The 17,928-nt window shown below is 38.7% G+C and overlaps 2 protein-coding genes across 2 annotated transcripts; both read left to right on the forward strand.

The window, feature by feature from the left end:
- Positions 1 to 11,109: 11,109 nt before the first annotated feature.
- Positions 11,110 to 12,115, forward strand: LOC143585972 (putative receptor-like protein kinase At2g23200; the record flags this gene model as incomplete). Its single annotated transcript, XM_077067628.1, has 2 exons — positions 11,110 to 11,938; positions 12,071 to 12,115. Coding segments are annotated over 2 exons (874 nt in total), but the record flags the coding sequence as incomplete, so codon positions are not given.
- Positions 12,116 to 12,710: 595 nt separating this feature from the next.
- On the forward strand, positions 12,711 to 16,570 carry LOC143585973 (uncharacterized). Its single transcript, XM_077067629.1, has 4 exons — positions 12,711 to 13,625; positions 14,471 to 15,134; positions 15,781 to 16,486; positions 16,558 to 16,570. The coding sequence occupies exons 1-4, from the start codon at positions 12,711 to 12,713 to the stop codon at positions 16,568 to 16,570; spliced, it is 2,298 nt and encodes a 765-aa protein (XP_076923744.1).
- Positions 16,571 to 17,928: the final 1,358 nt, after the last annotated feature.

Consider the following 17,928-nt stretch of genomic DNA (forward strand, 5'->3'; position numbering starts at 1 on the left):
AATAATGAAAAGTTAGCGCGCATGTCAGCATGAGCAAGATACTGCGAAACCACAAACAAAATAGAACAGAGGTTAAGTGAATAATTTCCTTACAACCTTGTTCTTATTTTAACGTGCAAGCATATCTTATATCTATACAAGCAAACATGAAGAGATGAATGGAAATGCGCAAGATGTGAAAAAGAGAAAACAAGTTTCATTCCATTGGATTGAAATTTACAAGTATGATGAGTTACAAATTACAAGTATAAAAAATTAAATATGTAAAATTTGATGAAGGGCTTCTCAAGTCTCCACGTCGACGTCAGCCGCTTCATCACCCTCATCATCTCCCGCAGCATCTGGCGCGGTCTGCTCCTCATCTCCGAACTGACCATAGTCAAGTTCTTCCTCCTCATTGGAGTCTTCGATCACAACGGTGTCAGGAGCAGATTTTTTCGCCGCACCAGAACCGCTGGTAGGGCCAGCATCCCCCGCGCCACCATCATCGCCACCAGCCCTCTCGCATTCATCGAGCAACTTCTTTAGTGCGCCGAGGTCAGGCTGGTCAGCAAGCGCAGCTATCTGCAAAATCATTAGAAAAGTATTGAGTGCAAAACACTTGGAAAAATTAGTCAAGTAAAACTCATTAAGGTCAAGGTACCTGCATAAGGATGGGGATGGGAGTATTCATGTACTTTTCCCCCACCGCGGCCATGTCCGCGCAGGCCGCATCGCTCTTATAAGGGTACTCGGATGGGTTCTTCTTCAACATGCCATAGTCATACCCATCCGTAAACCCTTCAGCTCGGCCCACCAAGCGCGCGGCGGCATTGCAGTCCATCACAAGGGCCTGAAACTCGGCGGAATATTTCATCGCCAAAGCGCAGCGAGTTATGCCCTGTGACAACAGCCATTGGCGATCCTGCGCTAGGCCAGCAACAGACGTCTCGAGGACAGGAACCTGGGAGTTTAATAACTCAACAGTTTCCTTAGTCTTTTGTAGCTCCTCCTTATCAGACGCTGCTGCCGCCAAAATTTTTTCTTTCTCCGCCTGCGCAGCACCAAGTGCTTCCTGGCTGGACGCCGCCGTCGCCAAGGCCTCATCTCTATCGGCCTGCGCGGCCGCCAACTCCCTCTTCAGGCGCGCAACCTCGCTCTCCAGTGATGATTTTTCAGTGATACTCTGGACGATAGCTTGGTCACGCGCCTCAGCCTGCTGTTCCAAGACACGCACTCTACGCGCGTACTTGGCAACTTCGGCCTCCGCCAACTGCTGCTTCTCCCGCGCAGCTTGGAGCTCATGCCCGCGCTTAATATACGCGGTGTTGGCACTTGCTCTATTTTCGCTGAGCTCCGCCTGGAGTTTCTCAGCTCGTGCGCGAGCATCAGAAAGGTTCCAAGCAGCCACCTTAGCCTCTTGCTGGGCTGCCACAAGAGCATCGCGTACTTTAATATAATCGCGATGAAGCTCTTGGGAGGCAGCAAAGAAAGCTGACCCAGCGAAAATGTGATCGTTGAGCAAGTCAGCGCGAGTGCGCTCCCCCTGATACCTCCTTTCAGTAGGAGGCACGGCATGAGCCCAGAAGTCCTCGCATACGCCCATGGATTGGAAGGAACTTTCTTCATTAATATTCCATCTCGGGCGATAAACGTGGTCACCTTCCTACAAAACACAAGAAATGTTCTAAGTCATAAAACATACTTATATGGAGGAACGCGCAGCGGAGCAACAAATTAAAACATACCTGCGGGGATGAAGCAGAAAAGTCAGCGCCAGCCCCACCAGAAGTATGCGCTGCGAAGACTTGTGGCATCGCAGGGCTGGCGCGGTCTCCCAAGGAGCCCTCAGCTTGAGCCCCCTCATCCTCCTCATCTTCTTGAATATGCCTCTTCTCCTGCGACCTGGGGGGCTCCAAACCAGCATCGCGGAGAGGGCTGCGCGTAGGAGGAGGCGAGGGAGGTCTCGACGCCGCCAGTTCGGCGCGCAATACGGCTTCCTCCTCTTTTGTAACCCCAATAAGGGGAGAATCAGCACTAGCAGGAGCAGGACCAGAACCAGCGGCGCCGCCAACGGCGCCAGGAGTCTCGCCAGCAACTTGTACGCCAGCTACAACTCCTATGAACAAATCAACAAGGAAAAATGGTTTATGACTGAATCCAAAGGAAAAATAAAGAAGACAAGTGTGCAAAACATACCTTGGCGCAATTCTGTTCGCGCGGCGAACATCGCCATAAAATTCATTCTACCCTTTTCAGAGGGTAGAACAGGGGACTCCGAAGCAGCCCCCGGCGCAGCCTCAGCACCTTGTGGCGCCTGTGGCTCATCTCCTACCGTCGCCGGTTCTGCAAACATTCAAAGGAGGAAAGGTTTAATAACAATTCAGCCAGATGAAGATAAATAAAGTATACCTGTTGCAGGCGCGGCACTGCTTCTCTCTTCAGCCGCGCGAAAGGAGGAGGCGACGCCACCATACCTCAAGTGGACAGGAGGTCTGCCCACTCTCACAGGCAGAGAAGCTAAAGAAACCTTTGTGGTAAACACCTGGGTTTCCTTAGGTCCCTTCGTTTGAGCATGGGGATGAGCGACAGGGGTGTCATCTTTCTTCTGTTTCTTACTGGCCCCTGCGCCAGATTTCCCCTTAGCTTTGCGCTTTAGTAGGGGCGCCTCCTCTTCCTCCTCCTCCTCTTCCGCGAGCTCTAGCTCGTAGTTTTCAAGCGCATCTACAAAAACAACCAACAGAACTGTTAATAAACTTGGATATTCTAAAGGAATGAGCATAAGTGCGAAGGCTTACCAGGCGCGTCACTGTCAAAGTCAAATTCCAGATCCACTGGGATGAACATGTCATCGAAGCGATCTGGGAAACCAACTTCCCCAGCGCCAAGCGCGACGGAGCCACCCTCCACTTGTTCATCATAAGCGGCAAGGACATAATCCTTGGTGACTGCGCAAAAACAAATCAAGTGATATCAGCAAAACAATTATGTTCGCGCAGAAAAAATAAATAAACCAATGAACTAAACTTACACAACCCGTCGACTTGGATAACGGGCTCAAGCGCGCTATCGGCCCAAAGCTTACTCATGCCGACCCCAACCAGCGCCTCCTCGCAAATTTTCTTCGCGGGGGATGGTTCGGCGGTCAGTTTCTTAACCCAGGCGCCAGTTGGGTTCTTGAGGACACCCTCATCCGCAGGCGCAGAAGAGATAGAGCGCATGGTCATACGGATGGGGATCACACCAGCCCTTATGTAAAAGAACCTCTCAGACCAGTCATGAAGGCTCTTGAATGAAACAGTGGAGCACTTCACCTTCTGACTGCGAGGAATGAAAGAGATCCAATTGTCCTGGATCTTGGGCTTGTAAAAATATTGAAAGTGCCGAGGAGTGGGTTCCTCGCGCTGGGATTTGCACATGAACTCGAAGTGAGTCACGCGCACGAGTCCAAACGGATGGACTTGGGATATATGAATCCCATAGAACTTCAGCAGTGCACCCACAAACCTTGTCATCGGGAGACGAAGGTTGCAGTGGGTGAAAAAGTGGCTATATAGGGATATATAGCCGGAAGGCGGGTCCGCCGCCGTTTGCCCGGACCTAGGCAACATGCAGCCAAACAGGGTGGGAAAGCCCTGAGAGGCGATGAGGTTGTCGAGATCGGCCTGCTTCAATTTGCAGAGGATTTCATTCCACCTTTTGGTGGCCTTGGTCCTCCCTACTTCCTCCGATGTGGTCTCAACAACCCTCTTCCCTTTCCCCTTTTGCTTCAATGTCGACATCACCACAGATTTCACACGGCGTCTTCGAGAGGCAACAGAGGTGATTGAGGGGCTAGACGAGTCTGAACTATCAGACATACAACTGCAGCAGCAGATAATCGAGAAATCGAAAAGATGAAAACACTCAATTCAGAATATGAAAGGCAGAAACTCGAAAATTATCAACAATGAAGATGAAGATAAAAAATTTCCTAAGGGCCTCCTTTTATAGGCCCAGGAGAGAGAAATGTGGCAGCTGATCGGATTTCACGCGCCCCCACTCGCGGGTGCAAGCCAACGAGGGCGCGACACGTGTCCCTAACACTGTTGAGGGGACATAAAATTGTAACCGACCTGCCACGGAGCAGAGACGCGCCCCCACTCGCAGATGCTAACCAATGCGAGCGCGACACGTGTTCAAGACAGCTGTGTGAGGGGACGTGAAAGGCAACTGTAGCACCTCGAGCACACGAAACGTCTGACATGTTTACGGCGCACGTCACCACCATCTAACCACGTGTTCGACCCGTCGTTTTCAACCCTTCGTTTTCAACCAAATGGATAGGACTTCGCGCAACGATGAAAGCAACCAGGAAAACGACAAAACCCCATTTAAAGACAAAAATCAGTAAGTCTAATATCCATCTTACCGCGCTCGCGCGAGATAAGACACACATTAGACTGGGGGGGCTTGAAGAGGTATGTACCCGCCTCAACACCGAGCAAGGCGGGTCAACCCACAAGATAAAGACATTATGAAGACACAAAGCCAAAACCTATGCGCATGGCGCATACAAAACATCCTCAGGCATCATATGCCCAGGCACACATATGCTCGCGCATCACATCAGCGCGCGGCGCATCAGCGCGCGGCGCATATCACATGCTCGTGCATATCGCATCTGCCCAGACACACATGCTCGCGCATCACATATGCGCGCAGCGCATCAGCGCGCGGCGCATATCACATGCTCGTGCATATCACATCTGCGCATGAAATATCTGCGCGTGAGAATAAAGAGAAGACCTCGCGCATCCTCAGGATGGGCGCATATCACACGTGCGCATAATCAACCTCGTCCTTATCCCAATCAGGATTAGGGCAACCTTGATTGTGCACGTCAAACAACCTTCCAGAAGACATCTTTTTAAGGAGAAAGAATATGCTGATGTTGATAGCTGCCAAATGAAAGGTCGACAACTCAGCATGACACATGTGTTACCACGTGATTACAACCAACGAGAAAGCGCCAGGTGTCCCAGAGGACACGTGGCGCAGTGCGATTGGAGGAAGCCAACGAGGTTGAGCCTAACCGGTGGTAACCCTAGCACTATAAATACAGCATCAACTCCACTTTGATGACACATTCATACTCAATCATTGACAGTTACAAGCAGTGATAACACATTCAATCATATTGAATCACATTCACTCACAGTCAGTTACATACAAACAGACAGTCTCACAATCAAGAGGGTATTCAGCTATTCAGCAATATCCTGGAGATTCTCTTACACACATTATTATCTTCTCCACAAAGATACTGATTCTCACGCCGGAGGGTTACCCCAAAGAGGACCCCTCTGTCCCTTTCTGAGGGGTAAGTAACGGCGCTGTTCATTTTGTAGGTGGAAGAACACTGATCCAGAAGAACCATCGGTGAAATAGTATAATCACACCCGAGGAAAGTAGATCTGCTACCAGTGAGTAGATCCACGTTTCTTCAATGATGTTGAGAAGAATGATGAGCCTTGAATCACGGAGAGATATGTGGCTGTTTGAAATTTGAATTTGATTAGTGTGAAGAGGAGAAAGAGAAACGCAGGTAAAAATCTTTGGAGGGGTTTTAGAAACCTTAGGTAATATAATATAGAAAGCGTTCAGTGTAAATATTTAACTCAAACTAAAAATATCATTGACTCTTTTAATAAATTTTTATTTTATGACAAATTTTACCCATCACAGATAAGCTTTTCTATTGCTTTTTATCGACTTTTATTAAGTAGATTACTGAGTTCGGTGATTGCGAACTAGAAAACCGATATGTGTACCCCAAAATCGCTTAACGTTCTTCCTGTTTTTTCTTCATTTTAGTTCCGACAGTTCTGATTTGTTTACTTCAATAAAAACCAAATAACCAGTAGGGTACAAAACAACAAATACCAACTTGTTTATGTCGCACCAGTCACATGATAGGTACACATCGCATCTTCTAAAGCTACTATTTATTGTATTTAAACAGACTTGGACCAATATCAAGGTTATAATGTTGACAAATTGATAAAACAAATTTCTTGGATTTTATATATAACTTGAGTAAAACTATGTTTGTTATATAGAGTCAATGTACATATACAGACAGCCAACATAGAATTTATTTGGTAGGGGGTACAATACGGGTTGGCTTCAAATTGTTTGAAAGTTAATTTTGAAACAAGTTAAAAGAAAGAGGCGAAAAGGTTAAGTGGAAATGTTTTAGTTTGAATGCTTAGAATTATCTCTTTAGTTTATTTGATTTATTTGCTAGTTTATCTAGTCTAGCTGTTAGGAGTTTTGAGTTTGAGTTTAATTATGTTAAGTTTATGTTTTGTTTGAATAGGATTAGTATGATTTATTTTAGTATAAATAGATGGGTTAGGTTTCATAGAAAGTGTGTTAAGAAATATAATAACAAATAAAAAAAAAACTTGATCTTCGTTGATGGGTTAGGGGTCATCATACCATGTTGTGTTCTTAATATTATGTGTTTTAAACTCATGTTTTCCCCAAGAAAATATACATAATTGTGAGAGATCAGAGGGGGAGAGGATGTTGGAGGGATGGATGCCGGAGCAGAGCCAATCGAGCATAGGACGTGCATTTCTTACTGAAACAACCATTTGAATCTGTACCCTAATTTGCCTAGTAATGAACATAGTCTCGTCCCACTCATCTACTGAATCTTGTTTTTAGTGGATAAAATGACAACTTTTTTTTTTTCATAATTGGAGTGCTGAAGATAATGGAGGATGCAGATCAAAAGATTGCTTGTTGGAACGTTCTTCGTTTGAAATTGTTGCTCTGATAAGAAACCACAAACTAGGAACGGTGGGGTTTGTATTTAAGCAAATCGGGGGTTGGGATTTGATAGAACTTAAATATATAAGCGAAAGTTTTAAAAGCTCTCTGTTGATCCTTATTTCATCTCAAGCCATCAGATTGCTTTATTTCTAAATGAAGGTTTCTCATGCATTTGACCCGAATTCACGGGTATGGGTCTTACCAAACCCGGATAGCCCTTAAACGGGTAATAACATCTCATTAAATTAAAAATTAATCTCGCCAAATATTTTGTAGGTCCCTAAAACGGATCTAACAACTTGTTCTTGGATTAATCTAAGTTGAAGGATAGCAGAAACCATTTACAACTGAGCTAGATCTCAGATCTTCTTGGGGTTTAAGTTATTTGCTATAAAAGGAAATAAGTGGATAAGGTATAGAAAAGTGAGAGTAGTTGAGATGAGTTTTTCCAAAAGCGTGTGTGTGCATGAGAAGCTTGCACAATTTATAGTGCAAGTCTCATGCATTCCCATATTATTTTCATAAGGCCCAATAGGCTTGGTTACGTCAAAGGGCCTTGGCCCAACCATACATTTGACAAAATAAACGAAAGCATAAGATATAACTGATAATTAGCTAACAAATAGAAAAGACTTATAGCATCAAAATAGGCTTTACATATTTGCTAAGCAGTTAATGTGGAAAAATATCGGATATCGGCCAAGGACCGATATCTGAGACATCGGTTATCACAGTGAGATGTCGTTGGGATATCTATAATTTTAATATCATGTAAAATTCTACATATAGCAATTTAACACTAATAAATCTGTATAGTCTCCTACTGTCAACAAATTAACCTTTTGCAACTTGCAAAACACTAACAATTGTAGCAAATAAGAATTGATTAAGACTTAAAATACTAACATTGAACACTAAAAGTTGATAATTAAGACTTAAACTCTGATATCGGGAATATCGATAATATATCGGTCAAATATCAGTCAAATATCGGTAAAACATCGGTCAGTATCGCTAATATTATCGGTACCGATATTCTGACTGATATTTTGACTGATATTTCACCGAGTGACCTATCGGTGATGTATCGGTGATATCGATTGCATAACATATTTGATATGAAAATTCTACAAAATAGAGATATACTAAAAATTAATATCCGATTTAAAAAAAATGATATTATTAAGAAACAGTTTTATAGTAAAAAAAATAAGCGGGTCATGGGTCTCACCAAACCCAGATAGTTTTTAAACCGGGTTATAACATCATTTATTTGTGAAACCCTAAGTATATTATTAACTTTCTTACAATACAAAATTAAAATCCAAAAAAATATATAAACATTAGAAACGAATAATGTAAAACAAAAATATATAAATATTATAAACAAATAATCTAAAACAATCCCCGTAATACGGTGGATAAAAGTTAGTTATTAATATATAATATTAATAGAGATATATTATTTATTAGAACGGGGGTGGGTTAAGGTAAAAAGAAATAGTTTTTAGGAAGAGTAAGAACAAATCTAGGCCATTGGAGCTAGAACATAGTGGTTGAGATTAGTAGTTTTTAAAATACTAAATAGTTTTCTAAGATTTAGAATTTAGGCTATATAATTTCCTAGATAGACTCACATGGTTTTTTAACTTCAAATTTTATTCCCTTCTTACTATTCTCATGAAACTTTTTATTTTAACCTTTTCTGTTAGAGAGGGTGTTATTGACAGTATTTTGGTATTATAATCATCACTTAACAGAAAACAACTAACGAGGATATTGAGTTGGACTGAAATGACAAGCAAAAGAAATCAAAATGACAGAAATGGTAGAAATAAACATTTTGAACAGAATTAGCAAAACTAAGCAAACGAAAATGATAGTTGAACTACAATGACAATAAAAAGAAATCAAAAAAGATATTATTATTGAGGGTATTTTGGTAATTAAACCATCACAAGGACGAAAATGATAGTTTACTCTATGAAAAATAGAACCTTCAATCTTATAGAGAAATATACTTTATAAGCAGGGCCAACCTTGAGAATTCATGTATCCCGGCCGAGCAAAAAAAATATGTCCCTTCAGCCTTAACAAACTAAATAATGTAAAGTATTATTCTTTTAAATGTCGATTAAAGTTCTAACAATAAACATAACAATTAGCAAAATAGTGGCCTTATAAAAGTTCAGGTGTTCTAAATATATAATATCCGGAATTTTTTAAAATTTTCGTGCCCTAGAAAAACATGTGCCTAGGCCGGACGCCTACATTGTCCACCCTCAAGGCCTCCCCTGTGTCTAACACAAGGGCCCAATAGACCGTTTTAAACGGTTCGGTCTTAACCGTTTGAAACTGGTTTCATGGAAGAGATCTCAAACCGATTACAAACCGGCGGTTTGTTCGGTTTCAAACTGGTCTATGGAGCGGGCCGGTTTTGGTTCAGAACCCTTACGTATAATATACATGCATGGTTGGGCTCTGAGCAGTTGGGCCAATGTCAACACTTCAGTAGATTTAGTTACAGACCTGCTTGAAACGATGAAACCAAAGGGTTTCCCAGTTTCCAATTCTTGTTTTCTCAGATTATCGAAGTTTACAATGAATTCTTACAAATCAGAATCGAAGTACAGAATATTAATCTTTACAGGTATCCGAAAACTTCTCTGTTGATTGCAATAGTCAAATGGAGATGGGCCAAGGATATATGGTGGTTTAATGCTTATGTTAGTCCCTTGATTTTTGTTAAGTTACTTCTCTGTCTGGTTTCTTATTTTGTGATTCCTTAGTTTCATTAGTTATCCTACGTTTCTTTTTTTCTTTTGCATTTTCTCAATGACAAAAGTCACAAAACCCTTGTGGGTTCCCCTTGGCGGATTTAGAAGAAACTTCAGGATATCCCAAAAAACCTTTTGGAGCCAGGTCTCCTAGTATTTGCTAGGGGTATCCACATACATAACATAGAAGAATAAAAATTTGCACTAATTTTACATTTTGACGGCCGTGAAAGTTGAGGGGTATCTTGGACAAACCCCTGGATACCCCTTTGAATTTATTTGGAGCATGCTGGAGTTCGTATAGTTTTAGTTGACGAACAAGTGAGAACTCGATTTGGGACACAAGTATTCACATAGTTCGGACGCTTGATGTTGAATTGAGACCAAGAAAAAAAATATTGAAATGGCCTTAACTAACTTCTCATTCATTTAAATACCAGTATTTGAAGTCTTGTTTGCAGTTACTGGAATCAGATTGCGCACATACTAGACAGCTAAAGGTGAGAGCATTCTAATTTTTAAGTCATCTTGGTGCTTTGCTATTTTAACTATTTGTTGATTCATTTGAGACTTGCATTTGCTAGGGCTGCTAGATTGTGACTTCTGCCTATTAGTTTAGTAGTTGTTTAGGCTAACTTGATATTTTTTCATGTCAAGCTGAAATTGAAAGTGCGAAATTAGGTTGTTTTAAAAGGAAAAATTCTTTTGAAAAGGGTTTATATTTTAACTCACTTTGAACTTCCATACCGGTTGAGCTGCCCGTGATCTAAACTAAAATCTATTTAAAACCTTACTACTAGTTACTATTGTCTTCATCAGATTTCTATTCTCCCTGCTTTTAAATATTAATAGATCTGCTCTCCAAACACAATATATCTTGTCTATCTTTTTCTTCACACTTACCATTTCATAAACCTAAGTTAAGTTTTTCTGATTAATTATTCTCTCTGCCTCTTGTTACTCATGTGAAGGTTGAGTTGAGAAACTTAAAATATCGCTTAGTATAACTAGTGAGAAAGTAAAAGTATCTGTGCAAAGAAATCTAAACCATTGGTCAAATCAAATCAAAGACATAGATAAAAGAGTGTTGCCGTGTGTACGTATACCAATTCAATGACTGTTGACCCCCTTGCTTCATCGTTTTAATAGCACGTATACATTTTTAATTTATTCTACAAAATAAAAAATTTTGGTTTTATGATTCGAGTATGATATTGTTATATTAAAAAAAGAGCTTTTTTGAAAGTGTTTTGAACTTGGTGCGAACAACCACGGGATAGGGTTTTTTAACAGTGCATTTACCCATAAAACCAGTGCATCAGGATTTGTGACTTCGATGCCCGGATTTTTATAATTTCATTGGACACATTTATCCTTCGCCCATTAGTTCACGTTGCATCTCCTGGGTGCTTCTCATGAATTTAAACATTTTTAGCAATAACCAATCCCTATATAACCTGCTTTTATCGAGTTGTGTCATTGTCTTTCTTCACACTCATAATTCTGTTGGCCTTCTCTTGTTATTATACAGAAACACCATCTCTTCTTTAGATGCAAAGCTTGCTTCGTTACGGATTCCATTTGAAGATATAGTAACCGCTACCAAATATTTTGCTGAAGAAAATCTATTAAAACATGGCGAAGGGGCAGATGTTTACAAAGGAGTATTGCTCTTGCGGTCCAAAGTAAGCATCAATGTTGTTATACGAAAGTTTGGTCATTTTTCTGAGTATAGGAGTGATGCACGCAAGTTCTATGATGAGATTAAGATAATTTCTGGTGTCAAGCATAGAAATATCGTCTGTTTTATTGGTTTTTGTGGTGATAAAGATGAAAGGATGATAGTTATGGAGCATGCAACTAACGGAGGTCTCGACTTACATCTAAGTGATCCAACATTCTTCACATGGTTGCAAAGACTGCAAATATGTTTTGGTGTTGCACTTGCATTGACATACTGTTATAATGATAATAACACAAGAAGATATAATATGAAGGGCTTTAAAGTATTGATAGATAAAGATTGGGAAGCCAAGGTACAAATTTCTATTGCATTCAACTCGTATGACAAAACAAACCCTATGTATGCTTTTGGTGTGACATTGTTGGAAGTGCTTTATGGGAGGAAAGCAACGGCTAAAGATGTCGATTATTATCTAACTAAAATGGAGAAAAACCATTATGAGCAGCTGGATGATATCATTGATCCAAGTCTAAGGCAACAAATGCACCCGCAGTCACTGCTCATCTTCTCAGACATAGCCTATTATTGCTTGAAGGAACAACCTGATAAGCAACACACATATATTTTGAAAAGACTGAAAGAAGCTTTTGAGATTCAATGGAAACATGAAAATCTTGTATGCACTTTCATAATACTTCGTTTTTCCATTTATATCCAACGAACTTTTAGTTTAAGGAAATTTTTATAAAAGTAATTTTAGATATGAGGTTTGTTTTAGAATTGATTTTCTTTTTACTTTTGTTTGCAGTTCCTCAATTATAAGATTGTAGCACTAAACAAACTAACATTTTGATCAAACACTATCCTTCTATAGTTTTGTTTTAAATCATTTTTAGATCAGTGTATGTAATATACATATTGCAAATGCCAATTTAATGAATTCATAAATGAGATTTTGGAACATAAGTTTCTTTTCTAAAATCTGGTCTATGCACAGGTATGGTTTGCGATTCAGTAGGTCCGACCCATTACATGTCTAACTTAGGGGTGTTTGGGATTCCTTATTTTACCTCCTTATAACTTTTCATTAAGTTAATAAATTACAACATTGTAACTTATGAAACTTTTCCTTTCACAATATAAGCAATCCCAAACACCTTATTACTTTTCAAAAAGTTAATAAGTTATAAGTTGGTGAAAATAAGCAATCCCAAACACCCCCTTATATACTACGTTTCATGGTCACTTCGAGTTTAGAGATCTCTTAATATACACGCCTTCTACGTATGATGAAGTCTTTGGATGTATATTAGTAAAGTTTTTTGTTATAATTTTTAATTAGCTTTTTACTAATCTAAATATATTAGTGGTTTTCTTTTATAATTTCATTTTTATTCTTAATTACTACCATGTATTGCCTTGAACACCTGTTTTTTTTCTTAGCACACATGGTGCAACAGAAAGACTTTGCACGCTTGAAGATTCCACTCACACAAATAAAGCTGGCGACGGATAATTTTGCAGATACGTACCGCATCAAGTCACACAAATATGATAAGGTGTATAAAGCAGAGCTAAACCATTTCAACTGGGAAAATGTGTTGACAATAGAAGGGGAGAATATAGCGGAATTGCCAAAGAAGACAGTAATTATTGCACGCATCTGTGTTGATAATGAGAAAACAACAAAAGACTTCTTTGCAGAAGTTGAAATGCTTACTATTTGTAAGTATCCCAACCTACTCTCCTTTTATGGCTTTTGTTATGAAGATTCTGAAATGATTCTTGTTTTCGAATGGACTTATAAACAAACCCTCAATGATTATTTGAGAAGAATTAGTAACAGGACTAATCTTACTTGGGAGCAACGAATACGCATTTGCCTTGATATTGCGCATGGGTTGAAGTACCTTCAAAACATGAAGCGCAAACCAAGTATGATACATGAAGTAATGCATAGCGCCAATGTTTTTCTTGATGAGAATTGGACCGCAAAGATAGCTGATTTTAGGCTATCGGAATTCAGCTCATACCCTACATCTTTGGGGCAATCAGGCCAAAGACTTGTTGTAGACGACATTTTTTCTCTGGGAGTAATCTTATTTGAGGTCCTAACCGGGAGGTTGGTTGATCATCAATTTAATATGACGGGAAATGTCAATGGGCTTGCATCCATGGTAAAGAGACACTTTAATAAAGGAAAACTAAAGAAAATGGGAAGTCCTAGGATAATGGAAGAAGCTCAAGATTCTTTAGATACATTTACAGAAATTACATATCAATGTTTGGCACTAGAAACTCCAAGCGAGCGTCCTACGTTGGAAGTTGTCATCAAGTCCCTTGAGAAGGCATTACACATACAGGTAAGTATCAATCAATCAATCATACCCAGTAAAATCCCACCGACAGCAGAGCTATAGGTAGGGTCTGGGGAGGGTGGGATGTAGGCACACCGTACCTCTATCCAAAGGAATAAAGAGGTGGCTTCCAGAGAGACCCTCGGCTCTAAGAAAATGTGTATGAAGCAAAAAAAAGGAAATCAAAGTTTAACAGTTATATAAAAAACTACTACTAATTATAATAATATTAATAATAAGGTCACAGTTTAACCGCAATATAAAAGCTAATAATAATAATAATAAAATATGTAAGGGAAATACCATTATGGTATGTGACCTAAATAAGTTAAGTCTAAGCCCTAAGGTATTCAATTCTCTCTAAAAATCCTTAACTTTAATTCTACTTCTCCACGAATTCCTATCCTCAACCATGTCCTCGGAGAGGTTTAGGTCTATCAAATCATGCCTAATCCTCTCATCCCAAGTCAATTTCGGTCGTCCTCTATCCCAAGTCAATTTCGGTCGTCCTCTCACCAAAATCACATACAGGTAAGTAAATGTAACTAAAAAGGGTTATTTTTCCTAGCCTTTATGTAGCCTTATACAGCTTTTTTTGGGATTCTCAGTAGTGAATGTTTTAACACTGAAGATGTGCTAGAACATGACTACTAGCGGTTCAACTCTACCTTAATTTTCATTGACACTTTTTCCCACTACCAGAAAACCATTTCTTTAATATAAATTTTCTAGAGATTCTAGAAAAGGATCAACAAAGAATAAATGACATAATTTCTTAATTTTGAATTCATTTTCCCCTTTTCTTGCATGCATAAGTTACAGTACTCTCTTTTCCCCATCAATTGTTGTAGGTGCAAGAAAAAATTGTGATTCCACTTGAGGTAATACGGTTGGCCACAAATAATTTTGATGAAAAATATCTTATTGGCACAGGTGGGTATGGTGCATTCTACAAAGCAGAACTCAGTAATATCCATATTAGAAGTTCTTGGGCAATAAAAATGAAGAGTAAATGCGATTCTCCTCAAATTCTCTACACTGTAGCTATAAAGCGCATATTGAGTAGGGAAGACAACCAAGGAAAAGAAGGGTTCCTTGCTGAACTTGATGAGCTCCGTAAATGTGAGCATCCTAACATAGTGTCTCTTCTTGGAGTTTGTGTTGAAGGTAGAGAAATGCTTCTTGTCTATGAGCATGCTTCCAATGGAAGTTTGGATGAGTATTTGGGAAGTACCGATAAGCTCATTAGTCTTACGTGGGCACAACGTCTGAAGATGTGCATTGATATTGCACATGGATTGAATTACCTTCACACATACATGAAGGACAAAAGTAGGATTATACATCGTGATATTAAAAGTGCCAATATTCTTTTGGGTAAGAATTGGGAGGCCAAAATTGCTGACTTTGGGCTCTCAAAAGTTCACTCTGGGAATCTTGAGGAGGCGAGCACCATCAACGCAAAAACTATTGCTGGCACAGAAGTGTACTTGGATCCAGAATATGCTAGGACAGGTAGGTTGAAAAAAGCATCAGATATATAATCCTTTGGGGTAGTTTAATTTGAGATCTTCTCTGGGAAATTGGCTTATGATAAAACCTACATGGAGGAAAATGACAAGGGGCTTGCACCCATTGCACAAAGACACTTTCAAAAGGGAACAATAAAAGAAATGTTAGATCCTACCACGATGGATGAAGCTTCTGAACTCGGTTTAACTTTAAAAGTAAGACCCACTCATGATTCTTTAGATTCATTTTCAAAAATTGCATATCGATGTTTGGAAAGAAATCAAGACAAGCGTCCAACAATTGAAGTCGTCATCAATGATCTTAAGGAAGCATTACAGTTTCAAGTAAGTCGATATCTTAAATTATTGTCCTTGAGGCTATGCCTAGAAAAGACTTTTCTTTGTATTCCTTATCAATAGTGGTAAATAGAGCATTATGCTATTTCAGAAACCTAAGCACAGTTTATATATAAAGCATAACTATTATTTATTTTTATTTAGAGAACTATACTCCGAAAATTATTGTTCATGGTTTATATATGTTTTTTAAATGCACAAATTCTACATGAAATTTTTGTGTATTACATACAGTAAGGTTTGCACTTAATTCTCTTTAGTTTTTACTAAGGTTTGCACTTAATTCTGTTCAGTTTCTACTGTTAGAACATATTATTCAAATCAGCATACTTTCAATAATACACAGAAAACCCGGATGAAAACCCTCAAAATTTCACTTGAACACGTAAAATTGGGCGTGAAGAACTTCAGTGATGACAAATGCATTATGAGAGGAGTATATGGGTTGTTGTACAAAGGAACACTTCAAGACAATAACAAACATAAGAAAGTTGTTGTTAAACGGTTTACCTGCAAAGAATATGGTTTTTTGAAAGAATTTGAAGTTCTTTTCAAGTATAAACAAGAGAATATCATCGGTCTTGTCGGCTATTGTAAAGAAATGGAAGAAAAAATCATTGTTTATGAGAACGCCTCTAAGGGAAGTCTTAGTATGTACTTAAATGATCCTACTTTTTCATGGACAAAACGACTTAAGATATGCATTGATATTGCAAAGGGGTTGAAGTTTCTTCATGGAGGGGATATGGGACAAGATGTGGTGATACATAGAGACATAAAAGGTTCCAACATTCTACTAACAGATGATAGGAAAGCAAAAATTTGTGGATTTGAGCTTGCCTTAACATGTCCCGCAGATAAGGAAATAGAGTATGACATTAATGATGTTGTAGTCTCGACTGGCTATTGTGACCCATTGTATATGGAAACGCATATATTAACCAAAGAATCTGATATTTACTCATTTGGTGTGATTTTATTTGAAATCTTGTGCTGGAGGTCCGCTTGTCTAGAGGATGTCAAAGGTCGCAATTCATTTATAGATGATTTTGTTAAAAGCCACTTTAAAGCCGCAAGACTTGAGGAGATAGTATTTGAGGGCATAAAGAAACACATTTTGCTAAAATCATTTGCTGCATTTCAAAGGATTGCATTTTTATGCTTACATGAAAAGAGAGAAGAACGACCCACAGTTAGCGATGTGGTTGCACAACTTCAGAAAGCTTTGGAATTTCAAGTAAGTTTTCACAACGTTACAAATTAGTCTTTGTTTCCATGTATGAATAGACAGTAAAGTATTGTAGTGTGATGCTCACTTGAAACCCTGTCCTTGTTCTCTTTTATTTTTCAATGTCTAAGATAAATCAAATATTCAAATGGAAATAGCAAAACTTAGATATGTTGTGCATAGTTTTTAATATTTTAATTAATATGTAGGAGGCTTATGAAATACGGAAGGCTAAACTGGACAGAACGTATGAAGATATACTTCATGAGTTTTCGAGGTCTCCAGAAATTTACTCCACAATGCGGAAAAAGGATATCTACAACATACTCTCCAAGGGAATCCTTCTTGAAGATGACAAACTGGTACTTCATTCTCTTATCTTATTTTGTACACATCATATCTTTTTCTACTTTTAAAATAGTATTTATCATTATGCATAGTTCATTTATGTTATTTTAATTGTTTTTATGTATATGAATCTGAAGTTTAGATTCGATCTAAACTATAGAAACCAATATCGGCCAAAATTGTGTTCACACACAAGCTAAGTATATATATTGTTACAATAACTAGTTTTCATATAGAGATGATCAAGAAAATGACCATTTTATGGTCATATTATAAAGAATCCCTCTTACAGTCTTACAGCACTCATTCACGAGACAAAGTTTTTTATTTCATACATCTAAAAAAAGTAGATTTCTTATGAGTATAAAGTTTGAGGTTTTGTAACATTAATATAGTATGCATGCTATTATTACATTCAAAAGATAAGACAAAGATGGCATATACCGTTTGAGAAGAGATACAAACTTGTATATATGTGTTGTAATGAACTACCTGTAGAATTAGTCTTTCTGAATACGGTAGATTTAACCATACTCATGAACATAATATTATACATTGTTTAAATGCATGTCATATGAGACGTTATTTTGCATATCTAATTTCACTTGCAGATCATCATCAATGTACCTTTATGATCGATAAGACAATCCTAATACACAACAAAATCTTGCATATCATCATCATCAAATATCATATTTTTTTAATAGGGTTTGATGCTCGTGTTTTTCTTCCTAAGGTTCATACATCTTAATTTTTCATCTGCCAAATTTATATGACTTCTTGTTCAGTCAACAAGAAACGGTTAAATCAACCTCAAAATTATATGCATCTTATTATACTCGACCACTGCATGTGGATTTGTTGA

Source organism: Bidens hawaiensis, unplaced genomic scaffold (genome assembly GCF_021521415.1).
Source record: "Bidens hawaiensis isolate Kalapana, Puna unplaced genomic scaffold, B.hawaiensis_p1.1 tig00034252_1, whole genome shotgun sequence".
In the NCBI taxonomy this organism is placed as follows: Eukaryota; Viridiplantae; Streptophyta; class Magnoliopsida; order Asterales; family Asteraceae; genus Bidens; species Bidens hawaiensis.

Excerpts from the sequence above, each read along its gene's own strand:
- LOC143585973 (XM_077067629.1), top strand. The coding sequence starts at position 12,711 with ATGGTGCAACAGAAAGACTTTGCACGCTTGAAGATTCCACTCACACAA. Across the intron at positions 13,626-14,470 it reads AGAAGGCATTACACATACAG|GTGCAAGAAAAAATTGTGAT; the intron begins GTAAGTATCAAT and ends CAATTGTTGTAG. Across the intron at positions 15,135-15,780 it reads TCCAGAATATGCTAGGACAG|TTTCTACTGTTAGAACATAT; the intron begins GTAGGTTGAAAA and ends AATTCTGTTCAG.